Genomic DNA, 26,646 nt, shown 5'->3' on the forward strand with positions numbered 1-26,646 from the left:
GAGATGGCTCAGTGGCTAAGAGCTTTGCTTGTTATTCCTAAGGTCCTGAGTTCAATTCCCAGCAACCACATAGTGGCTCACAACCATCTATAATGGGATTTGGTGCCCTCTTCTGGCCTGCAGTGATACACACAGGCAGAACACCATATAAATAAAAATAAATTTAAAAAAATTTCTGCTTTAATATAATATAAAGCTTAAATTATTTAAGTAATTTTATCAATGGAAAACTACATCAAGCAGCATATTAACAGAAAAACAGTAAGTCATTTTTCTAGTATTTAGGACTTTCCTAAGCATCCACTAACAGTTCTGACATTTGTTGAAGTTATATTTCTCAATCAGCTCACAGATACATTATATCTATAAGCCACTAAAGTATAATTTATTTAGTTGAAAAAGGAAAATAATTTAACAACTAACCTTTCTGTACTCCTAAGAGGGCAGGAGACGTCTCCTGGGAAGTTCTGTCAGGTTCCTGGGGAGGCACAACCATGGCAAGTGTGTGTACGGGTACACGTGGAACCTAAAACATCAACTCAGAAAAAAGTCATCTCAGATCATAGAAGAAAACAAAGGTTCATAAATAAAAAACATATATTGCTTTATGTCTTCTTCATATACCAACAAGCTCGTTCTTTTCTTTTCTTTTTTTGATTTTTCGAGACAGGTTTCTCCGTAGCTTTTTGGAGCCTGTCCTGGAACTAGCTCTTGTAGACCAGGCTGGCCTCGAACTCACAGAGATCCGCCTGCCTCTGCCTCCCGAGTGCTGGGATTAAAGGCTTGCGCCACCACCGCCCGGCTCGTTCTTTTCTATTTTAGATTTATTTTATGTATATGAGTATTTTGCCTGAGTGTATGTATGTGTACCACATGTGGTCTTGGAGGTCAGAAGGAATTGGGGTTACAGATGGTTGTGACCCCATGTGGGTGCTGGGAACCAAGGCATGGTCTTCTGCAAGAGTAACAAGTGCTTCTGACTGCTAAACCATCTCTCCCATCCCCTAACTTTATTTATTGAAACTTAACATTTTCTTCTTAAGCCTTCACCAAGGAATAATTTCTGAGAATACTGAATTTGAAGACTCAAGACAATATAAGTTTCAATGATTTAGGTTAATTAATATTAATATTATTATCTCTTGCTGAAGTGAAAGTATTGCAGCACCAATTATAGTCAGGACTACAAACCACATACTATATACTGGTCAATTTACTCTTGTTCAAATTCTATACAAGTAAAAGAGAAAATAAAATTCCAACATATTTACTGAACTGGAGTATACTAGGAACTTCCAAGATAACTTAATAATTAAGATTTCTGTTTTCATTAAACAAAAACTTTCAAAGAATACTATATCAAAAAATATTCTATTTTACTCTACCTGAGATTCATCTTGTGAAGGAGAGGTAAGCTGAGACACATCTGTGGTGGGAACCAACAGAACATTATTTGGATAATCCAATAGATAAGAAACAACATTGGTATGGCCACCTTTTGCAGCTTCAATAAGCATTGTTGATCCATCCTAAGAAATAATTGATCATAGTTAATTCTTTACAAAATTAATTCTTATAATCTGATAAAATTATCTAGTAAGACAAATAAAATAAAATGTAATAATTTTATTTTCAGGTTTTGAGACAGTCTTGCTATCTAGCCCCAAAATTACTTTGGACTCAAGGTAATCCTGATGGCTCTGGCTTCTCAAATACTGTTACCACAGGCAGTTCAAATTATATTTAAGAGTAATAAATATTAAGCACTAAACGATCAAACATTCCTCTAATAATAATATATCTTATTATTTGGTGGTTTCTGGTTTTTGTTTTTTTTTTTTTTTTTTCTGAAACATGGTCTCAATATTTACCCCACGCAGTTTTTTTGTTTTGTTTTGTTTTTTCAAGACAAGGTTTCTGTGTGGCTTTGGTGCCTGTCCTGGAACTAAAACTAGTTCTTGTGGACCAGGCTGGCCTCGAACTCACAGAGATCTGCCTGCCTCTGCCTTCCAAGTGCTGGGATTAAAGGTATGCACCACTGCCGCTGCCCAGCCCCATGCAGGTTTTGAACTGACAATAATAGTACTGCTTCGGCATAACCGACAATCCTGTTACCATATATTACCATACTCAGCTAGTATATAGTTAAGTAAATACCTTGAACTGGGTGTGGTGCTGCATGCCTTTAATTCCAGCACTTGTGAGGCAGAGGCAGGAGGATCTCTGTGAGCTTGAGACCAGTATACACTATGGTCTACAAATGAGCTCCAGAGATCGCCAGAATTATATACAGAAACCCTGTTTCAAAACAACAAAAGACAAAAACAAGCCGAACAGTAGTGCAAACGCCTTTAATCCCAGCACTCAGGGAGGCAGAGGCAAGAGGATCTCTGTGAGTTCGAGGCTAGCCTGATCTACAGAGTGAGTTCCAAGACAGCCAAAGATATACAGAGAAACCCCCCCTCGTCTTGAAAAAAACAAAACAAACAAAACAAAACACACACAAAAAAACACCCAACAACAAGCAAATGATGTGTGATTTCCCTCTGTATGCTGTGAATTTCACCGGTAATAAAGAAGCTGCTTTTGGCCAATGGCTTAACAAAATATAGCCAGGCTGGAAAAGATATAGAGAGAACAGAGAGAGTCCAGGAGAAGCCATGTAGCCACCGCAGGAGACAGACGTCGGATGGAACCTTACACTGAACAAAACCTTACCTGTAGGCCACAACCACCTGGTGATAAACAGATTAATAGAAATGGGTTAATTTAAGATATAAGAGCCAGCTAGGAATACGTTAGAGTCATTGGCCAAGCACTGTTGCAATTAATATAGTTTCAGTGTGGTTATTTTGGATCTGGGCAGATGGAAAACAAACAAGCAGCCTTTGACTACAAACAAAAACAAAAAATGTAGAATACCTTGAGTCGATGAGTAGGGTCAGCTCCATGAGCCAATAGTAGTTCAACCACGGCCAAGTGGCCTCCTGCACATGCCAGTGATACTACTGTGTGATCATTATTGGCTGTAGCCCTATTCACATTGGCACCTTTAAGAAAAACAGTAATTTTAACAAAGGTGAAAAGCAAACCAGTCTACAATATCATTTAAAGATGATTCTCAATTATGATACAGATACAAAACAATGTATAAATCATAGGTGTATAGCTTGAAAATTTTCACAAAGTAAACACACCTGTGTAATTAGAACCTAGAACAAGAAATGGGACACTACCCACTATCCCTCCTGAGTGCTGGGATTAAAACCTTCATGCCTGGCTGAATGTTCTTGCAACATGAGATGATTTTTTAAAATTGTTTAGCATAAGTTCAGATAATGGCATTATTTAGCATTCCTACAAGCTAGAAAGGCAGTATTCAATGTGTTCCTATTCCTGGCAATTCTGATTATATGAGCAGGGTTGTTGCTGGGTATGACCAGGTGTTCTGTTTAGCTACAGAAGCATAAAAGAATTCCCTAAGTTATCCACCTGCTTCATAGTCACAACCATTTAAACTTGCTTTACCTTTGCTAATAAGAAACTGAACTGTGCATAAATGACCAGCTCTTGCAGCCTTCATCAAAGGTGTTCTTCCACCTTCAGATTCATGTTCCTATTAAAGAAACAGAAAAATGAATCAGCATTAACTAATTAAATATTTATTTTAAGGATTCAGTACTAATGAAATGATAAACAATGAGGATTTAATACTTGTGAGCACTTACTCTACTTCAATTCTTTTAATGTACAGGTCCGTTTAGTTACACAAGATAGCGCAACCTATCATGGCCAAGTTCAACCTTGTATACCTAACAATATTCATTAAAGATAATAAAACTAATGAAGTTTGGTTCCCAATAACTTTATTTTTCTAATTACAATGAGATTAAAAAAGCATTTCTGGGGGTCTGGAGAGATGGCTCAGAGGTTAAGAGCACTGATTGTTCTTTCAAAGATCCTGAGTTCAACTCCCAGCACCCACATAGTGACTCACAACCATCTGTAATAAGCTCTGGTGCCCTCTTCTGGCCCACAGGGATAAATGCAGGCAGAACACTACACATAATAAGTAAATAAATTAAAAAAAAAAAGGTATTATTCTTAACCATTCATGTGAACTGTGGAAGAAAGAAACAAGTCCCATAAAGTGATTAAAGGGATCCTGACCTTCTATTGAGAACCATTAAGAAATCTATCAAAGTATGGAAGGAGAAAACAGACTCTTAACAGTTATCCTGACCTCCACAAATGCTGTGGTATATATGCATACAAGCATAAGCACATGAACACACACATAAACACATAGACACACACACACACAAAATTTAAAGGATTCCACCAAAAGATAGGAAGAGGCAGGCGGATTTCTGTGAGTTTGAGTCCAGCCTGGTCTGCAGAGTGAATCCTAGGACAGCCAAGGCTACAAAGAGAAACCCTATCTTAAAAAACAAATACAAGAACAACAAAACAAAGAAAAAAAAGAAAGAAAAAGAAAAAAAACATTATAGTATTTAAAGGGGAACAAAAATAAACCAACAGACAGAATTTTTTAGAATAGAAACTAAACACTTGAATAGTCAAAGGCAAAAGATAAAATTTTAGCAGCAAGATCATCATTCTTCTCTAGAAAGTTTGGTAGCTACAAGAATGAATGATTAAACAGCCACTAACCAGGCCTTATATCAAATGGCACTGAAAGGAACTCGCTTATATGGTTAGTAGTCTTAGTATGGTTAATGTGCAAACTCCTACTACATTCACTTAAGTACTGAAATTGTTGCTGATAACTTTGTTTCTATGAAGAGTTTTCTGACCTATCCTCCATCTTCATGTTTAAATTATACCCTGTACGTAAATGTGAATTCTGCTAGTTCAGTTGACTTATTACTAAGAAAAGGTTGAAAAGGTAATGACAGGTTTTATTTCACCATTCTTTTAAATTAACTCAGAAAGTCACTTAGTTGCCATATAATCAATTTAAAAATAAGTGCTTTGTCAACACAATAGAAAACTTTAATCTACATTATGAATTAAATGTAGCAACTAGAGCAATGTCTCAGCAGTTAAGAGAACTTGCTGCTCTTCCAGAGGACCCAAGTTCGATTCCCAGGACCCATGTGGGGAGTGGGTTCACAAGTTTCTCTAATTCCAGTAAGGAGATCTGATGCCCTCTACTGGCTTCCATGGGCTCCCAGTACAAAAGTGGTGCACAGACATCCCGAGCACACATATATAAAGTACATAAAAACTAAAAAAAATTAAGTGTGGATTATCATTTTATTGGAAAGTTTAAACTAGATTACAGCAAAAAGGAATTTCAATCCAAAAGGACTTTTTTCTTTTAAACTTTGAGAGATGGTCTACAGGTCTCAAAATTAAAAATGTTCTGTCTCAGCCCTTCTACAAGTAAACCCTACTATATCTGATAAAGAAGTGGCTATGAAGTCCAGATTGTGTGTATTGTTCCTTAACTACTGATAAAAATTAAGTTTACTTTGACTTTTTATTTGTTACACATGTTGATTAGGTAATTTTTACTAACTCTAAGTTATGAGAGAATATAGATAATGCTAAAATAACCCTGTTTTAGAATGGATTTTGAATTTGGCAACTTATATTAGTGTGTATATATATACATACACACACCAGGTGGTGGTGGCACATGCCTTTAATCCCAGCACTCGGGAGGCAGAGGCAGGAGGATCTCTTTGAGTTTGAGGCCAGCCTAGTCTACAAGAGCAAGTTCCAGGACAGGCTCCAAAGGTACACCGAAAAAATCCCTGTCTTGAAAAACCAAAAAAACAAAAACCATAAAAACAAAACAAAAAACTCTAAACAATCTTACAATCTTGAGCATATTAATTTTATTACTGTTTGGCTTTGTTTTGAGATAGTAGTCTTAAACTGGCCTTGAATTCATTCTGAAGAACACAAACTAGCCTTGACTTCATAGCAGTCTCCTGCTTCAGTCCCCTAAAATACTGGGATTACAGGCATAAGCTCCATGCCTTGTTTGAATGTACTTTTGATACCATTAGTAGTCAGCACCTACATCTCTTAAAAAAAGTTAACACAATTTGTAGCATTCATTGTGCCCACAACTTTAAACAATTTAAACTATAGCTCTTTCATTAAGGAAGATGGACAAAGCATATCACTGCTACTTTTCCTTTTTATTGTCAGAAACACACATTTCCGCTGCCACCTGATATTTCTTGCCATGCTTTTAATTAAAACTGAGCTTTATTTTCAATACTCCAGGTTAATTTTTAAATGGCAATACCCTAACAAGAGAAAAATTGTGTTACATTTTCCCCATTACTTCTATATGCATATATATGTACACAAAGTGTGTATATACGTATGAATTGAATGTATCTCTCTCTACACACACACACACTTTTTTTTTTTTTTTTTTTTTTTTTTGGAGACAGGGTCTCACTAAGCCTTGGCTGTCCTGGAACTCACTATGTAGATCAGGCTAGTCTCAAACTCACAGAGATCCACCTGCCTCTCCCTCCCCAGTGCTAGGACTTCCACAATGCCTGCCTAGGAAAATGTTCTTTTGAGTTGAGTCATTTACCAGCTAGATTTCTTCTACTTCATGTATATCTGCTTGTGATATTTAATCAAGACATTAATATCAGTAGATTGATTGTTCACTTAAATTTGAGATTCACAAAAATTAACTTTATTTGTTCTTCTGCAAGAGTTCTTTAAATACCAAATACAAATAATACAAAGGAAATAAACTACTAGCAATGAAATCTCTTCAATGACACATCATAATATTTTTAAATTGAAGAGAATATTTTCTTTGTCAGTCAGCAAAGTCCTTTGATTTCTTAGCTGGAATTCAAATACCCCAATTTCTAATTATCTATAATATCTATTCTATGTGGTAGCATAATCACAAAAGGCCACTATAATCTAATCCTTTGCTTGGAACTGTGTCCTTCAAAATAGTCTTCACGGCCGGGCGGTGGTGGCGCACGCCTTTAATCCCAGCACTCGGGAGGCAGAGGCAGGCGGATCTCTGTGAGTTCGAGACCAGCTTGGTCTACAAGAGCTAGTTCCAGGACAGGCTCCAAAACCACAGAGAAACCCTGTCTCGAAAAACCAAAACCAAAACCAAAAAAAAAAAAAAAAAAAAAAAAGTCTTTACATCCTCCTGCTTGTTGTCCAGAGGAAAAGAGGTCTTATGGATCCCATTCTAAAAATTAAAATCTCATTTGACCACGAATACCTTGTAAAGACCTTGTCACTGCTACTTCAGGGGTTGGGCTTTATTATTTGTTAGCTAAGAATTTTCAAGTAAAACAACCCTAATTAATAAAGACTATAATCTTATGAGCACAGGGCTTTTGTCTGAGACAAGGTCTCTCGATGTAGTCCCAGCTGTCCTGAAACTACAAGGGTAGACAAGGCTGCCCTTGAAAACATAGGGATCCAAGTGCCTCTGCCTCCAGAGAACCAGGATTAAAGGCGAGTGACACCACACCCCAATGATGAGTGGTTTTCTTTTCATGAGACAAGATTATCACTAACTTGCCTCGGTTGGCTTGGAACTCATATGTAGAACTGATTTATCTGCCATACCAGGCTTGAGTATAGTACTTTTTTAAAGGACATGACAATGGTCTTCCAATAAAATGTTAATATAAATCTTATAAGGAAGTAATTATGTTAAATTATAGGCACTCATGCCTTGGTCTCTAAAGAAATCTAAAGCTACAAGAAGGAGTAACAAGAATAATAAAGATGTGAAGAGATGCAGGAAAAGTCAAATGCTATTTTAAGATAATTAGTTATGTAGCTTTCCCTTCCCTTATGGATTTAGTGCTTTTCAGTCAGTCGCTGACTAGAGTGAATGGAATCTCCACCAAACATAAGAAATGTGGTCTGAAAAGGGAGTAACTCCAACCTCCTTAGTGATGTGTAAGGGGATACATGTTTCTACAATACAGATTTAATAAGAAAGTACTGAGATAATTACATGATTTAAAGCTGACTATCAAGTACCAATACTCAGTTTGTCTCCTTGTTCCCTCTTCTAATATTAGTGGATATTAATCTCCACTAATAGTAAATCCAGTTCGAACAATAAGTACAGTGACAAACACGGAACCTATTACGATGTTCTACAAAAACAGAAATGGAATAAAAATTTTATCTTCTATTCCAGTTCTTCAAATAACTTAAAAAGAACATTTACATAAATGTTTAGGTATGGTTTGTACATGCCTATCATCTCAGCACTCCAGAAGGCAGGAGGATTGTCTTTAAAAACAACAACAAAAAAATATCCAAAACTCCATGCTGGTCACAAGCTCTAAAAAGAGAGCAAATACTGCTATTTAACTAACTGGACATGTTGAGGATGGTCAAATTGCCCTCTAAATATTTATGCTGAGAGACTGGAGAGATATCTCAGTGGTTAAATGGAGTACCCGCTCTTTCAGAGAGGACCATAGTTCTCTTCCCAGCACTCCAGTTCCAGGAGGTGACAGCCTCTTCTGGCTTCCAGAGACACCTGCACATACAGCATGCACATTAAAAAAAAAAAAAAACTGTCGACTGATTAATGTTGTTTTGCCAGCTCTTGTCAGAGAAGCTTCATTTTGCTATAGTTGGTGGTACATCAAAGTGCTGAGAATAAGTGACTGTTGACTATTCAGCCCTAAATGACATAAGTACCACCCTTCACCCAAGGCCCAGGGAATATCACAGAAGAAAGGGCAAAAAGAATGTAAGAGTTAGAGGAAGGGGCAGAGTCTTATGGAATGCTGTCTTCCGGGGCATGACAAGACCATCACACTCATGAACTTAGAGCAGCTGTGCTTACCTGCATAAGACCTACACATGATTGAGTTGTCAACATTCCCTCACGGAAGGGGGAGGGGCGGTTAACAGTTGCTTGGGGGTAGGGCTTCACAAGGCCCCATCCACTTCTGAGGATCTAGAGGCAGTTAATGGTTGCTGGGGGAGGGAGAGACATTTTCTTCTGGTGTAATTACTGGTAAGTTACCCATACTCCCATAAATAACATCGCCTAAGCTCCTGTAATAATCCTAACTAAACTCACTAGGTCACAGAAAAAAACAACAAAATTCATAGAAACTGAAGAGAGGCTACCTAGAAAGAGAAAGAAAATTAGTAAAAAGTGGGAGGGGGATAAAAGAGGGTAATGAAAGGAGGGGTAAACATGATCAGATCAGATTATACATGTGTGAAAGTGTCATATTAAACATTAGTATGCTAATGTATGCTAATAAGAATATCAGATAAGAAAATTTCAAAAAGCCACATACTTAACATTGACCTGAGTTTATTTTCTGTGTTCAGTATTAATGCAAATAACCAAAGTATATTAGGTTATATAATATACAATAATATGGATATGAAAATAAAGTTCTATTCATTTAATATCTGACAAGAAGTGAAGAGCAGCCTCCATTTCTGCTATGATGCTCTGCTCAAGTAAGCAAGACCAAGCAATTAAGAACTGAACACTCTGAAACTGAGTCAAATTAATTATTTGTAAATAACAATAGGTAACCTAAGGAATTATATTCCAAATCGAATACTGACATCAAAAAATATTTTTCTTATTTCTTTGACTTATTTAAGTAGTATGAAACTGTAAGAGAAAAAAAACTTGAGATGGATGATTTACCTTTTTTCACTTTGTTTTGCTAGGAAAGAACCCATAAACAGGGCAGGTGCTCTACAATTGAGCTAGTCCTTCAGCCCATGAATTGAAATCATAACACTAGATTATTTTTTATTGAAACAAAGTGTTAATTGTGTATTTTAGGGATGAACAACTCTTATCTATTAAAACAGATAAATTCTGTAAAACATGTTGATAAATAGTCATAAGAAAATTAAAAAATAATGTGCCTTATGATGCATCTAATATATATAAGGATTTTAATTTTCAATTATGTATATGGTGGGGAGATCTGTGCATGAGTGTAGGTGTTTGAGGAGGCCAGAAGAGGGTGTTGGATTCTTAGAGTTACAGGTGGTTGTGAGCCACCCATCAAGAATACTGGGAACCAAACTTAGGTCCTCTGCAAGATCATTCCTCTAGACCCATATATAAAAAGATTTTAGAAGAAATAACTTATACCCTGAAAATTCATTTTTTTTCAAGTATTTCATCTTAGGACCACATAACCCATCCATGCCAGCAGATAGGTAACTGAATTAGCATGATCTTTACAGATGGCTCAGTAGCTAAAAGCACTTGCTGCTGCTCTTTCACAGAACAGAGTTCAGTTCCTAGTACCCATGTGATAGTTCACAACTGTATAATACTCAAGTTCTAGGGGAACCAACACCCTCTTCTAGCCTCTGTGGACACTATATGCATGTGCTATACATGCATACATAAAGGCAAAACAGCCATACACATAAAAAAAAAAGATCTTAGCTGGACAGTAGTGGTGTAAGCCTTTAATCCTAGCACACTCAGAAGGCAAAGGAAGGCAAATCTGTGAGGAAAATGAGAAAAAAAAAAAAGGAAAGGGAATTCAGGTATAGTGTCACATGCCTACAATCTCAATACTTAGAAAACTGAGGCAGGAAGAGCAGGTATTTGATGCCATCCTGGGCTACATAGTGAGACACCATAGGAAAAATAAAACCAGAAAGGTGGGTGGGTGGGGAGACAAGAGAGATATGAAGGCAGCAGACTCAGAGAAATTTAGAGTCTTTAAGTGATTTGTTTAAATAAAAACTAAGTTTTGGGCTGGAGGTGATGGCTTGGTGATTAAGAGCATATACTATTTTTTTTTCTTATTTTCTTGGGGGGGGTGGTTCAAGACAGGGTTTCTTTGTAGCTTTGAAGCCTGTCCTAGAACAAGCTCTTGTAGACCAGACTGGCCTTGAACTCAGAGAACCACTTGCTTCTACCTCCCAAGTGCTGGGATTATAGGTGTGTACCGCCTGGCTGAGCACATACTATTCTTGCAGAGGACAGAAGTTCAGTTCCAGCACCCACACTGACAGTTCACAATTGCCTCTAACTCCAGCTCCAAAATAATCTGATATCTCTGGCCTCCATGGACACCGTGTGCATAACCCACCTTCAAAACACACACATACACAATTTAAAATAAAATAATAAAAATACATCTTTAAGGAAAAAAAGTACCCAAGTTGTGTGTTTTGTTTTGTAATATGGTATCATGTTTCCAAGGCTTTCCCTGAACTTGCTGTGTCCTCGAAGCTCTGATGCTCCTGCCTTAAGTTCCTGCTTTGAGGTGTGTGCACTGACACCTGGTTTATGCTGTGCTGGGGATCAAACTTGAAGCCTTAGGTATATCAGGCAGTCATTCTACAAACTGGACTAGATAACACACATACAGAGTCAAGGCAGGAGTATAGACGGAAGTTTCTGAGGACAGAAACCGCAGCCTTTGTAGACAGAAATTTCTGTCCCACCTGATCCTGCAGCTGTTCAGTTCCAAAGAATAACACAAAGGCTTATATTAATTATAAACTGTTTGGCTGATTAGTGCAGGGTTACTGTTAACTAGCTCTTACAACTTAAATTAACCCATATTATCAGCGAGGCATTCTCATCTTGCTTCCTCTGCGTCTGGCTGGTGACTGTATCTGTCTGCCTTTTCTGTTCGCAGATTTCTCCTAGTCTGGTTGCCCCACCTATACTTCCTGCCTGGCTACACTACACACTAAACACACACACACACACACACGAGTAGGTTGACAAGATGGCTTAACAGGTAAGTGCTTGTCACACAAACCTGATATTCTAGCTCAATCTCCAGATCCCATGACAGAAAACTAACTCCCAAAAGGTGTCTTCTGTGGCACTTACACATTTATTATGCAATAATAATTCAATTTAAAAAACATATTTATTAAAAAAAATGAATGCTTGAGATGTGGTGATACCAGTCTATAATGCCAACTTGTGGGCAATTAAGAAAAGAGTCTGGGTCTATATAGCATCACACCAACCAGAAAAACACAGCAAACCCATCTCAACAAACCAAAAGAATAATGATTATCATTACAGTATTTAGAATTAGTAGAAATGGGGCCTGGAGAGATGGCTCCGAGGTTAAGAACACTGGCTGCTCTTCCAGAGGTCCTGAGTTCAATTCCCAGCAACCACATGTTGGTTTGTAACCATATATAGGAAGATCTGGTGCCCTCTTCTGGTGTGTAGGCATATATGCACACAGAACACTGTATACATAATAAATAATAAATCTTTTAGAATTAGTAGAAATGTATAATAGTATAGTAGTATAATTTAATAGTAGAATAATAGTATAACCATATTATACACCTACCTTTTTCAATTACTTTCCAACAATGTTACGGAAATAATTAAAAGGTAACTGTATTGGTTTATCAAAATAAGTGAAACTCCTAAAATTTATAAATTTCTAGCTATGGATGTCTTTCGGACATGCCAAGTATTATAACTAGTCATCGTATTGTTTATAATTTTCCATAGTTCCCTTCCCCACTGAGAGGGTTTCTGTGTGGCCCTGGCTGTCCTGGAACTCATTATGTAGACTATGTTGGCCTCAAACTCATAGAGATCTGTCTGCCTCTGCCTCTCCAGTGCTGGGATTAAAGGCATACACCACTACTGCCTGGCTTATAATTTTCCATAGCTCTAAGCATATGAACTTGTCATTTAATTTGATATTATAAAAAGTCAAATACAAAAGGACAGGAAAAACAGAACATAGTAATGTTGTTAGGATGATGAACAGTATCAGCTTCTGTCATACTGCAAGCTGGATCTGGGGCCTTACACATGTCAGGCAGGCACTCTACCAGTCAACTATATCCTCAGAAGCAGCTTTGCTTTTAAATGTTTGTCATTAGAGAAAATGAATCACCCAAAGTGAATTGACAAGTTACTTTATTCTGTGAATACATCACTGAATTTTATGATAAATGTAATAAATAAATATAATAAATAGCAGTTTTTAAAAAATATTTATTAATTATGTATACAATATTCTGTCTGTGTGTATGTATGTCTGCAGGCCAGAAGAGGGCACCTCATTACAGATGGTTGTGAGCCACCATGTGGTTGCCAGGAATTGAACTCAGGACCTTTGTAAGAGCAGGCAATGCTCTTAACCACTGAGCCATCTCTCCAGCCCCATAAACAGCAGTTTTAAAAGTATAGGTTAAATGAGGGTAGGATGAGAAACTAATATCTAAGAAAAGTTTTCTATTAAACATTTTCAATTGGATTTACTATATCCAACAACTTACAGGTGACCAGAGGTTTGGCTTATTCAAATGAATCTGTGTGTGTATGCGCGCACATGCGAACACACACTCACACAAGCACACATGAGGTTTGAGGACAACTTTTGAGGTTGGTTATCTCTCTTTTTTACTTTTCTACCATGTAGGGTTCTGGCCATCAAACTCAAGTTGTCAAGTCATTGAGGCAAGGCCATACTACCAATTCTAATTTTATTCAAAATGCACAAACTATTGATGATTACCAATGTTTTTCTAAATGGTAGCTATGAGTAAATATTAGCATTAATGTGGAAATATTTGAAACTGCCGGGCGGTGGTGGTGCACGCCTTTAATCCCAGCACTCGGGAGGCAGAGGCAGGCGGATCTCTGTGAGTTTCGAGGCCAGCCTGGTCTACAAGAGCTAGTTCCAGGACAGGAACCAAAAGCTACGGAGAAACCCTGTCTCGAAAACCCAAAAAAAAAAAAAAGAAAGGAAAGAAAAGAAATATTTGAAATTTAAAATAGCTTACTAAATGGGCCCCTGCTTGAAGTAAAACATCTGCAACATCTGTATGTCCATTTTCACAAGCATAGGTTAGAGCTGTGTCTCCTGTTGCTGTGGTAGCATGCACATTAGCACCTAGAAAAATAAAATCACACATTTATCCTGGAGTTGTGGAATTATATACAGCCCAATTTTACAATATGATGAAAGTAAAGAATTCAAAATGTGAAAACACCACAAAAATACAGTTATGTACTCATATTTTCCCTTTTGGTTTCTTATTTCCTTTAACTAAACTTCACAAAAATGTGTTTTGCCTTACAACAAAGCAATAAAGCAAATCATTTTATAGCAGAAAAATTTGCCTGTATATCTGACAAAAGATACCTTAAATACTAGATACAAAAACAAAAATTTAAACAGTAAATATTCATATTGCTATCAATATTGGTTTGTTTTCTGAAACAGTTCTATGAATATTATGGTACAAATCAAGTGAATAATTATTTGGTTAAGAATGGAAATTTTTCTTGTTGCTAAGAGAAAACATATGAATTATTTAAGTGAAATAAAAACCTTGTGGTTCTAAATTAGAAGTACAATGAATTTATGACACAGTTTTTAAATGTTTAAGAAAATATGTATTTCCTAACCCTACCAACTAAAAAGTACTGGAGCCCAAAGAACCCTAAAAGTAAAGGCTGGTAAGATAGCTCTGCAGGCTAACAGTGCCATGCAAGTCTGACAACATGTGTTTGATCAATGGAATCTACAAAGGTAGAAGAAAATTGACTTCAACAAAGCTGTCCTCTGATCTTCAAATGCACACTGTGGTATATTTGTGGCCATGCATTCACGCACATATACACAGACACATGCATGTATATGCACACAAATAGTAATTTTAAGAAACACTGAAGAGTCCGAGCAGTGGTAGTGCACACCTTTAATCTTAGCACTTGGGAGGGAGAGGCAGGCCTCTGTGAGTTCACAGCCAGCCAGTCTACAGATCAAGTTCCAGGACAGCCAGAGCTACACAGAGAAACCCTGTCTAGAAAAATGAAATTAAAATAAATAAATAAGTAAACCAAAGAATGGAACACTCCTTTCCCACGACTACACTAGCTATTTCTGAAAGATACTAGGGTTTCATCTCATTATTTCTGGAAATGGATAAATAAAACGGGAGAAAAACGAAGCCAAATTTTATCTAATCATTGCTACATGAATTCCTACCAAATTCTGATTAAGGGTAGAATTCTTTTGAACAGGAAATCTCAACTAATAAGCAAGAATGGAACAATATAGTTGTAGCATATCTCTACTTTGAAACCTCTCATGATCCAAGGGACCTACACTATGATGATGGCAAATGAATGATACCATAAAAGAAAAAATAGAGGAAAAACCAGACACTAAAAAAACTAGATATTCATGAAAGAAATTATAAAAATATCACCAAAAAGGTCTTTCCAGTTTTAAAAATTGTACTTGAATACAACTGAGTTTCCCTCTACAGCTAACCATTAATTCATGAAAATATAAGAAAAATGAGCTGGGTAGTGGTGGCGCACGCCTTTAATTCCAGCACTCTGCAGAAGCAGGCGGATCTCTGTGAGTTTGAGGCCAGCCTGGTCTAGAATGAGTTCAAGGGCAGCCAGGACTGTTACACAGAGAAACCCTGTTTCGAAAAACCAACAACAATGATAAACCAGGTAAAATTATTTTAAACTAAAACAGTGTTCAAAAATAATGAAAACTGGAAACTGTAAGGATGGCTAAGAGGTTAAGAGCACTGGCTGCTCTTCCAGAGGTCCTGAGTTCAATTCGCAGAAACCACATAGTGGCTCACAATCACCTGTAATGAAATCTGGAGCCGTATTCTGGTGTGCAAGCATACATGTAGGCAGAATATTGTATACATAATAAAATCGAAAAAAAATTAAATAGGGACAGTGGTAAGTATATACATGTAAAAAAAAAAAAAGCTGGCCATGAATTAAAATTGGATGGGTAACAAACTGAACATGGTGGGGCACACCTGTGACCCCAACTTGGGAAGTGAAAGCAGAAAGATGAAGAGCAACAGCAAGGTCAAGATCAGCCTGTCCTTTACAAGAGTCTGTCATAGAAAACAAAACTCACTCAAACCAAAATCAAAAAAAAAAAAAAAAAAATTGGTTGATGTTGGAATCATCATTCTAATTGGAGAGCTCTGAGAACTAATATCCTTCAAGTAGCAACAAGTGCCAAGTATGAGACAAATGCCTCAGTCACCGAGATACAACAAAAAGTAATGCCAGGAGCTCTAGGCTTAATTATTGAATGCTAGCTAGGTTTAGCTTGGTAAGATTATGTAGGAACTGTGCATCAGTTAGTTTCAGAATTTTAAAAAAAAAAAGTGTTTAAGCCAAGTATGCTTCCCAGAAGGCTGAGCTAAGAGTCAACAGAGATATATACTGAGACCAAAACTCAAATAAATAAACCAAACAATAATGTTTAATATTGTTTCTTTCTTTTCACACAGGATCTCACTTTACACAAGGTCTGCAACTTGCTGTGTAGACCAGGTTGGCTTTGAAATCAGAGATCTACCTACCTCAGTCTCCTGAATGCTCAGATTAAAAGCATGCACCACCACATCCAACTAATATTTTTTTATAGCACAATGACTAGAGGCATTAATAGAGACAATACAAAAGCAGAGTAAAATATCTAATATTCAGTAAGTTCTTTGGTTTTGTTTTGGGTTTATGATCTCATAAATCTCAACTATGCTCTTATGTGGCCAAGGATAGTCTTGAACTCCTGATTCCACCTATATAAAATTCTCTTTGTGTTGTTTAAGACAAGGTCTCACTATGTAGCTCTGGTTGGCCTAGAACTTAATCTATAAACCAGGCTGGATCCTCCTGCTTCTACCTTTCCAATGTGGAGATTACAGGCATGTGCTGCCATATCAGACTTCAGCTTTAAAACAATGAATCATAGCTGGATAAAATGAGAAAGTCAATAATACTGTTAAAAGACAAAAATATATCTCTATTTGGACCAAATTTTTTCCGGCACATCCTACAGACAACATATATTATCAAGTAATACTTATTGTTTTATATTACTTAACAAAGAATGAAGTGCAAATATTTGAAACAAGTACTTTGCCAACAAAATTATTTCCCACCTTTTTGGGTCTATGTATGTGACTATGGTGTGCAATAGTGTACATATGTGTATGTACACATATATGTAGAACATATTTGTGAATGTTTGTAAAGGCCAAACGATGGCACTGGGTGTCTTCTTTGATTATTCTGTCTATTTATTAAGGCAGAGTCTTTCACTGAATCTGAAGCTTGCCATAGTCCACCTTGCTCTGCAGATTCCCTGTCTCCACTTCCCCATCCTTGAGGTTACATGGTGGCCTTGGGCCCACCCAGCTTTTACATAGGTGGTATGGGTGTCACCCTCATGCTTATATGGCAAGTGCTTTATCAGCAGAGCCATCACCACACCAATCCCTTTATTTTCTTTTTAAGGCAACTCAGAAATGTCAAAAAATGAACAGGTTTAAAATATCATGCCATAGCCATGACTATGCCAACACAACTAAGCAGGAAGAATTAACTTTTCTTCCAAAAGAAAATGGAGAGTTTATAAGAGCCCTTACAATTACTAAGGAAATACTAGCAACAGTAAGAAGTTTATTAAAGACAAGGTCTTAGAATATTATTGCTCAGGCTGGCTTCACACTGCTGGGTTCAGGTGATATTCTATCTTTAGCCTCCCTAGTATCTGAGACTATAGATGCACAATAAGCTAACAAACCCGGAGCTCAATGCATACTAAGCAGCCCTCTAACACCAATCTACATCCTTAACTCTAATTTTATTGCTAATAGACAGTCAATATTTGTATACATTTATGGGGAACAATGTTAAGAACAGACTAAAATAATCAAATCATGTTAATTATTATCTATCACCTGACATACATTATTTCTTGGTGATAAAAACACCCAGTCTGTTTGTATTAGAAGTTTTGAATTAGGAGACGAAGAGATGGCTTAGCAAGTGAAGCACTTAGGCACAAGCCTAACAACCTGAATTCAGACTAAAATAATCAAATCATGTTAATTATTATCTATCACCTGACATACATTATTTCTTGGTGATAAAAACACCCAGTCTGTTTGTATTAGAAGTTTTGAATTAGGAGACGAAGAGATGGCTTAGCAAGTGAAGCACTTAGGCACAAGCCTAACAACCTGAATTCAATTACTAAAATCCTCACTGGAAAAACACAATCAAGGCTGTCCTCTCACTTCCACAGGTGGCACACGCATGACTGCATTTACATTCTCATATTCTCTCTCTATATGAAAATTTTTAAAAATAAGACACTCCATTACTCTTAAACACCATTACCATTCTGTGAAGAAAGCAAGTCACTGAGCCTTGGCACTCTTTCACAGCACTCCCTTTTTTGCTGTAGGTTCTTAATCCTCTTATATTATCCATAGACTCTGGTAGTCACCTCTGTACTCTGTATTTCTTAGTTCAATTGTTTTTAAATTTGATACATATAAATAGATTATTGTTTGTATTTTTCTTTCTATGACAAAGGCATTTTAAAAGCCACATACCAGCAGCCAGCAAATATTTAACCAACTCCAGGTGTCCCTCTTGAGAAGCCTCCATGAGAGGTGTGGAGCAGCCAAGTTCTATGTCAGCCCCTGCCTTAATCAGAAAATCTGCAACTTCAGAAAAGCCTCCACAGCAAGCCAAGGTAAGAGCAGTTTCCTGGGTTTCTTCTGTCTGGGCATTTATATTTGCACCTGAAAGCACAACAAAAGAACTAGCCAAAAGAGAATTATAATACAGTGTTCAAATAAGATGATAATCACCTACCACCTCTACTTAGGCTGTTCCCTCTAGAGTACGGAGAATTTTGTAAGATTCAAAGTTCAAGGCCTACCTAGGCTACAGAAAATTTATTTTCTCATCAGTGCAAAACCAGTATCAATTTCAACTAATACACAAAACACACAAGGACATTAATCTTTAAAATGTACAATGGCTTTACCTTGTGCTAACAGCAGTGCCACCATCTCTTCATGCCCTTCCCGAGCAGCTTCCATCAAGGGCGTATATCCTTCATCATTAACTTCTTCAAGATTTGCTCCTCTTTCAATAAGCAGTGCTGCCAATTCAACATGTCCACCACAAGCAGCTAGAGTCAACGGAGACTCAAAGGAATCCGCAGGCATATTCACTTGAGCGCCACTGTCCAAAAGCAAACGTGCCACTTCTACATGCCCATCCTGAAGATGTTCAGAGATAAAACAAAGAACTTTGTCTTTTTATGTTTTGCTTTTTTAAAGTGGAAGACAAATAACGGTCTAAAGACAGATTAGCTGACATAGGCTAGATTACACACATTATTACCATGCCACCTGAACCTCACCTAACATCCATTAATACTATTTTTTAAATGTTTAAGGGGTTGGAGAGATGGCTCAGTGGTTAAGAGCACTGACTGTTCTTTCAGAGGACCTGGGTTCAATTTCTAATAACCACATGGCAGCTAAAAAATGTCCGTAATTCCAGGATCCAATACACTCACATAGACATACATGCAGGCAAAACACCAATTAACATAAAATAAAATCTTAAAATAATTTAATAAATAAATAATTTACTAAGTTTAATGTTTACCTTCATTTTCACAAAGTGCAAAATTTTCTAGAACAAATCCGACTAGATAACAAAGTCACTTCCAAATAACTTTGAATTTTTATAGTTTTTGAAGTTCAGAATTACTATTCATAAAACTATCAGCTCAAATATAACCATATTCTCAAATATAGAGGGTTTCTATTTTCAAATGTAGAAACTGTATTAGATCTTCCTTAGAAAGGAAAGCTTGATCAAAATAACAAACAAAAAACCCACATAATGAACTGTGAAATCATTACCAATTGGGATTTTGTCACTTAGCTAAATCCCTATGGATTAGTATTGCTATATCTTTGCCTCATAGCAATCTGTTATACCAAGGCAAAGAATATTTTAAAAACAAAGCGTATATTCCCACGTAAATTATCAGGGTCTTACATATGCTAAGCCCATATTTTAACCACTGAGCTCCTCTCTAGACCTCATTTTTTTTGTTTTGTTTTAAAGATTTATTTTTATTTATGTGTGCATTTGTATGCCAGTGAGTTTATGGGCACCATGTGCCAGGAGGCTAGAGGGCACTGAATCCTCTAAAGTTAGAATTACAGCAAGTTATGAGTCACCACATGGGTGCTGGGATCTGAGCGTAGGTCCTCTGTGTGAGCACTAAGCACTCTGTGGTTGTTTAGACGAGACCAGCCCCCACAGATTCGTATGTTTGAATGTCTAGGCCTTAGTGGGTGGAATGTTTGCATAGGATTAGGAATTGTGGCCTTGTTGGAGGAGGTGTGTCACTGGGGGTGGGCCCTGAGATTTCAAAAGCCCACACCAGACCAAGAGTGTTTGCTGTCTCTCTCTCTCTGCCTGATGCCTATGGATCAGGATGTAGCTCTTAGTCACTGCACTAGTACCATACATGCTAGCATATTCCTGCCATGATGATAACAGACAACCTTCTGAAACTATAAGCGAGCCCCCAATTAAATGCTTTCTTTTCTAAAAGTTACCTCGGTCATGGTGTCTCTTTACAGTAATAGAACAGAGACTTTGACACTTAACCTGAGTCATCTCTCCAGATTCTCAGTCCTCAGTTTTAAATTCTTAACTTCAAACATTATATTGGCTTTAATACTTGTTACAAGCATATGAAGTCAAATGTTATATCATTCTACATTTCAAAAATGATCACAATATCACTAATAAGAATTAAATTTGGGTGACTGAAGAGATTGTTCCTGGACTAAAAGCACTGGATGCTCTTTCCAGTGGACCTGGGTTCAATTTTCAGCATCCACATGGCAGCTGACAACTGGCTGGCTATACATCCAGTTCCAGAGAATCCAGCACCCTCTTCTGGCTTCCTCTGGCAAGTCTCACACACACACAAACACACACCACGGTACTAAAACCTTGAATTCAAAACCATGGATCGACATAATAGAAGGGATAAATACTGAAATTCAACATTTCAGATTTAATTATTTTTAGAGTATATAGAATTTCCTTAGTTTATTTTTTATTATATTTTAATTTATTTTATACTGGGGGAAGAGAGGAAGAAGGGGTTGTTGGGAAAGAAAAGAACAAGAACATGTGTGCAGGTCAGAGGACAGAGCACAACTTGTAGGGGCTGGTTCTCCGTTTTCATCATGTGGGTCAAACTCAAATTTGTGGCAGCACCATTATCTGCTGAGCTATCTCATGGACCCTTGGCCAAATTTTAATTACTTTTAACACAAATGCCAAAACTAGGGGACTTTATATTTAAGAACTGAAAAAAAATAATCCTAGCATTCAGGAGACAGAGGAAAGTGAGTTTGAGGCCAGCCTGGTCTACATATCAAGATCTAGGTCAGCCAGGGAACGCAGTGAAACCCTGTCTCAAAAACGAAAAACAACAACAACAAAGTCAAACAAAAAACTACCAAAACCAACTACAAAAACAAAACACAAAAAACAAACAAGAAAATAAACAAAAAAACCAAAAACATTAAAGCGCCAAAATCTCACAAATCAGAGCTAAAGATATAGATAAATGGCTCAGAGGTTTAGAGAATTTGCTACTCTACAGAGGTTCAAATCCCAGCATCCATATGGTGGCTCACAATCACACTCAACTGCAGTTCCAGAAATCTGACACAATCTTCTGATCCTTGTTGGCACTGGGCATACATATATTACACAAAGATACACACCCGAAAAACATTCATATATGTAAAATAAATATATCTGGAGGAAAAGAAACACCTCACAAATTATCCATTCAATAAACAAACAGGCCAATGAACTGAGATTCTGGTTCTCAATAGAACCTTCCATCGTGCTTTGGGGACCCAATTTAGGTTATTCAGCTTGTATATCAAGTTTTTCCTAGTTGAACCAACTCACTGGCCCTCTTTATAGGATTTTAATATGAGTAAAAATGTAGAGTGGGGCATGATAGCTTACAACCTGTAATCCCAGCACTCATGAAATGGAGACAGGGAGGATCACAGTAAGGTGCAAGCAACTAGCTTCTACTTCAGACCAATGTGGGCTAATGTGAAACCAATAAGAAAACAAAACAAAACAAAAAAACAACAGATATGCATATCAGAAATCTCAATGTTTAACATCTCAAAAATTAAGAGTTTTATTAATATATTTGGGCTGCAGATCAGCAGTTAAGAGCACTGGCTGCTCTTCCAAAGGACCCAGGTTTAATTCTCAAGACTCATACTCTAGTTCCAGAGGATCTGACAACTTTTTCTGAACTCCATGGGCACTATACACACATGGTGCACAGACATACATGCAGGAAATAACCTGTACATACTATTTTTTTTTTTTAAAAAAGAGCCATGTGGTGCCTTTAACCCAGTACTTGAGAGGGAGAGGTAGACACATCTCTGTGAGTTCAAGGCCAACCTGGTCTACAAAATGAGCTCCAGGACAGCAAGGGCTACACAGAGAAACCCTGTCTTGAGAAAAACAAAACGAAACAAAACTCTAAAAATGTTACATTAAGATTACTAGTTATGCATGCCTTTAATCCCAGCACCCGGGATCTCTAAATTTGAGGCCCGCCTGGTCTACATAGAGATCCATGACAGGTACCAAAGCTATAGAGAAACCGTCACAAAAACAAAACAAAGAGAAGAGAAGAGAAGAGAAGAGAAGAGAAGAGAAGAGAAGAGAAGAGAAGAGAAGAGAAGAGAAGAGAAAAACCAAGCAGGGGAAAAAGATTACTCGTTGCCATAACCCTTTAAAAGTCCATACATTAAAGCATTGCTAGGTTTTTTTTTTTTTTTTAACTTAAAATTCAGTGAAAAATACAAGCCAATGTTTAACTAACAATTTTTGGTGAGACTGGACTCACTTGAAGTGGTTGCCATGTAAGACTAAGAACATGCCGGGCGGTGGTGGCGCACACCTTTAATCCCAGCACTCAGGAGGCAGAGGCAGGCGGATCTCTGTGAGTTCGAGACCAGCCTAGTCTACAAGAGCTAGTTCCAGGACAGGCTCCAAAACCAAAGAGAAACCCTGTCTCGAAAAAACCAAAAAAAAAAAAAAAAAAAGAATAAGAACATAAGTTTGGTCACCAGAACTCACAGTAAAACAACAAAAAACAAAAACACAAATAAAACTCTAGGTTTGTTGGTACACAATAGTGAGGTGGAGATATATCGAGATCACAGAAACTCAAAGCAAACCTGCCTATTCTACTTAGGAGGTTCCAGGTCAGTAAGAGAGACCCTCCCTGCCTCTATAATTATGACTGATGTTTGTTTGTCCTGTGGGTTTCTAAAGGCTTATGTACCTGCGTGCATGCATGTACATGCACACACGCGCGCACACACACACACCAGAAACAACAGTAACGATAATAATTCTCACACAAATATATGGATTTTTCCCACAAAATTTCAAGTAATCACAAATTACCATGCAAGCCTCCATTAAGGCAGTATGCATCTCATCAGTTTTATGCTCTTGATCTGCACCAGCTTCAAGCAGAAATCGAACCATATCCAAATGGCCTTAAAAATAAGGTTAAAGAATGGACTATCAATTGAATGCATAAGTATGAAATTGAAGAGTTTTATTTTCACATGTCTATATATAATCTATGAAGCTTTCATTTGAATTTAATAAATCAATGAGTTTTACAAAGCCAACTGAAAACAATTAAGTAGGCAGACTCTCAAAAAGGTCATACTACCTAAGTTTTAAAGACTGACTCTTTTTTTTCAAGATAGGGTTTCTCTGTGTAACAGTCTTGGCTGCCCTGGAACTTACTTTGTAGACCAGGCTGGCCTCAAAATCACAGAGATCCACCTGCCTCTGCCTCCCCAAATGCTATCAAAGCAGCTTTTCTAGATAATATGTTCTAATAAACTTTACCTGACTTTCTGTTTGATTCCAGTGTTTTGATAGTTTATGTAAATTAAATCAAAGAACAAGTAAGATTATTTTAACTAGAAATAAGTGCTTTAGAAGGTCAATCTTAGCCAAGCGATGACGGAGTATGCCTTTAATCCCAGCATTTGGGGAGGCAGAGGCAGGTGGATCTCTGTGAATAACACTCTTGGATCTTGATGACAAAAATGAATTACAATGCTAACACAAGACAGTTTATGCTTAGGTTTCTCTTCTTTACAAATCACACTGTGTTTTGTGGTATTTGCAGGCAAACCAATCTAGAAAATCTAACTGAAATAGTATATGATCATTAAAAAATATGTTACAAGAACATTTACTGAGATGAGTACATATTTATGATATACTACTAAATAAAATAGACTATAAAACTGATAAACTATTTTATTTCACAAATATGTATATTTTAAAAAACTTATTTAAAAATATGCTGGAAAAATACTAAAATACTGTTTACATGCATTTTCCCCTTTAGATGCTAATTACAGGCCATTTAAATTTCTCTTTGTGCTACAAACATATTTTTCAGGTTTTCTACACCAACTGTGTATCAGTAGATCTGTGTATAATACTTCAATGTAAAAATCATATAGAACAAAGGGTATTAAATAATGGAAATCCTTAAATCTAAGTTGACATCATAGTTAAATGAATTAAAATAATAATAATAATAATATATATTAAGATAGCACAGAAAGCACAGTTAATAATAGGCTTTCTAATATGTTTTGTAACATAAGTTTACACGATAAGAAAAAAAACAATATAAATTCAAATACTCAGGTAAAGAAGGAATATACAAGTTAACCCAAATACTCAATACTCAAATATTTAAAGTTGTTATAAAAGCAATTATAAATATTATGACATAAAAGGTACCTTTGTAGCAGGCAAGTGTCAGAGCACTTTCTTTGAACTCATTAGAATGAGTGTTGATGCCTGCACCGTGATCTAGAAGAACTCTGGCAACTTCCACGTGACCTGCACTAGCTGCTTCCATTAGGGGTGTGTGTCCATTTTCATTATGGTCTTCTATATTTGCACCTTCATTAAGTAGCACTTTTACAATGTCAATAAACCCTCCAGCACAGGCGTAAGTAAGTGCAGTGTTCCCTAACAAAGAACAAAAAAAAAATACAAAATTAACAACAGATGTGTCACACTACTGTTCTAGTTATCTCTCTCCAATTCCTTGACATAAACCACAACTATGATTGCAAGTTATATGCTTTATTTGTTGTTTTTTTAAGTGCAAGAGATTCAACCCATGGTCTCACACATGCTAGACAAACATGTTCTCCTTTCACCCCCATCCTGTAGTCTTTCCACATGTTACCCACACTAGTCTGGAACTCACAATTCTCTTGCCTCAACTTCAGGAGTAGCTGGAACTACAAACGTAAAAAAAATCATCCCCATCTCAGTTTTTTTTTTTTTAACTGTCATCAATTTAAAGCATATCTTTATTTTCTGACAGAATTTCTTCAAAGCATAATACAAAATGCTACATATTTTAATTGTCTAGACAATATAAAAGGCATAGAAAAGGCAAATCTAAATGTCGAAAACAGAATAGTGGTTGCTTAAAGAGCAGAACACAAATGGGTAGAGATCCTTTACTTATTTATTATCTTTTTAGATTTATTTATTTATGAGTGTTTTGCCCACAGGCATGTATATGTATGTATGTGCACCACAGGTATGCCTGGTGCTTGAGGAGGTAAGAAGAGGGCATCAGATTCTCTGGCACTGGAATTATGGATAGTTTTGAGCCTAAATGTGGGCGCTGAGACTGGAACCCTGGTCCTCCGTAGAGATCTTTCAATAGTGACAGAAGTAATCTAAAATTAGACTGCATAACCTCTAGAACTGCACACTTAAAACATGAATTCCACAGGATGAGTCATATTAATAAAGCTGACATTTTATCTTCTCCCACACCTCAAGACAGGGTTTCTCTTTAGCTTTGGAGCCTATCCTGGAACTAGTTCTCGTAGACCTGGCTGGTCTCAAACTTGCAGAGATCTGCCTTCCTCTGCCTTCCAAGTGCTGGGATTAAAGGTGTGCACCACCACCACCTGGCTGTCTGTTTTATTTTTGAGACAGCCTAGCTTTGCAACCTAGGCTTGCCTTAAACTCCCCACCCCCTTGTCTAAGTCAGAACAGGTTTGAACTACCTAGTTTGGGTTTCTGCTCCCCACCAAAAAGGAAATAGCTATATTTGTGCTGAGCCTCAAATGGTATAAAAGTAAGGATATCTGGTACCAAGCAAAAAGCACCTAAAACCAGGTGACAAAAATTCTGAGTACCTCCCCAGATGAAGTCAAAGTACAGTTCTATGGTTTTCAGCTCTGTCACCCCAAGATTGGACTGCTTTGGAGTAAAAAAGGAAACTTCTGGGAACCTTTTTAAAAATTATATTTACTGGGGGTGGGGGCTGAAGAGATGGTTCAGTGGTTAAGAGCACTAACTGTTCTTCCAGAGGACCTGGGCTCAATTCCCGGCACCCACATGGCAACTCACAACTGTCTGTACCTCCAGTTTCAGGGGATCCGAAACCCTCACACAGACATACATGCAGGCAAAACACCAATGCCATAAAAGAAAATTTAAAAAGAAAACTTATCTTTAGTTATGAGTGTTATATGTGAGAGCGTGTGGGCATACATGTCTGTTGGTATGCATGCATGTAGAAGTAAGAACTCAAATTTCAGGAAGTGGTCTTCTCCGTTCAATCCTTATGTGGGTTTCAAGGATCAACCTGGGTCATCAGGCTTGACTAGCAAATGTTT

The 26,646-nt window shown here is 37.1% G+C and overlaps 1 protein-coding gene across 9 annotated transcripts in view; it reads right to left on the bottom strand.

Moving 5' to 3' along the window:
- Ankhd1 (ankyrin repeat and KH domain containing 1) overlaps positions 1-26,646 on the bottom strand; it is a 118,482-nt gene that overhangs the window by 56,721 nt on the left and 35,115 nt on the right. For 7 of the 9 annotated variants that reach the window (XM_057788247.1, XM_057788249.1, XM_057788252.1 and 4 more), the window contains exons 6-14: positions 24,734-24,967; positions 23,360-23,454; positions 18,843-19,080; positions 18,403-18,594; positions 13,786-13,895; positions 3,529-3,616; positions 2,923-3,050; positions 1,386-1,529; positions 424-526 (exon numbers count right to left, since the gene is read on the bottom strand). In XM_057788247.1, coding sequence (XP_057644230.1) covers positions 424-526; positions 1,386-1,529; positions 2,923-3,050; positions 3,529-3,616; positions 13,786-13,895; positions 18,403-18,594; positions 18,843-19,080; positions 23,360-23,454; positions 24,734-24,967 — 1,332 coding nt within the window. The remainder of the gene's footprint in view (positions 1-423; positions 527-1,385; positions 1,530-2,922; positions 3,051-3,528; positions 3,617-13,785; positions 13,896-18,402; positions 18,595-18,842; positions 19,081-23,359; positions 23,455-24,733; positions 24,968-26,646) is intronic. The other 2 variants (XM_057788248.1, XM_057788253.1) reach the window with 1 other exon arrangement.

Source organism: Chionomys nivalis, chromosome 14, assembly GCF_950005125.1.
Source record: "Chionomys nivalis chromosome 14, mChiNiv1.1, whole genome shotgun sequence".
NCBI lineage: Eukaryota > Metazoa > Chordata > Mammalia > Rodentia > Cricetidae > Chionomys > Chionomys nivalis.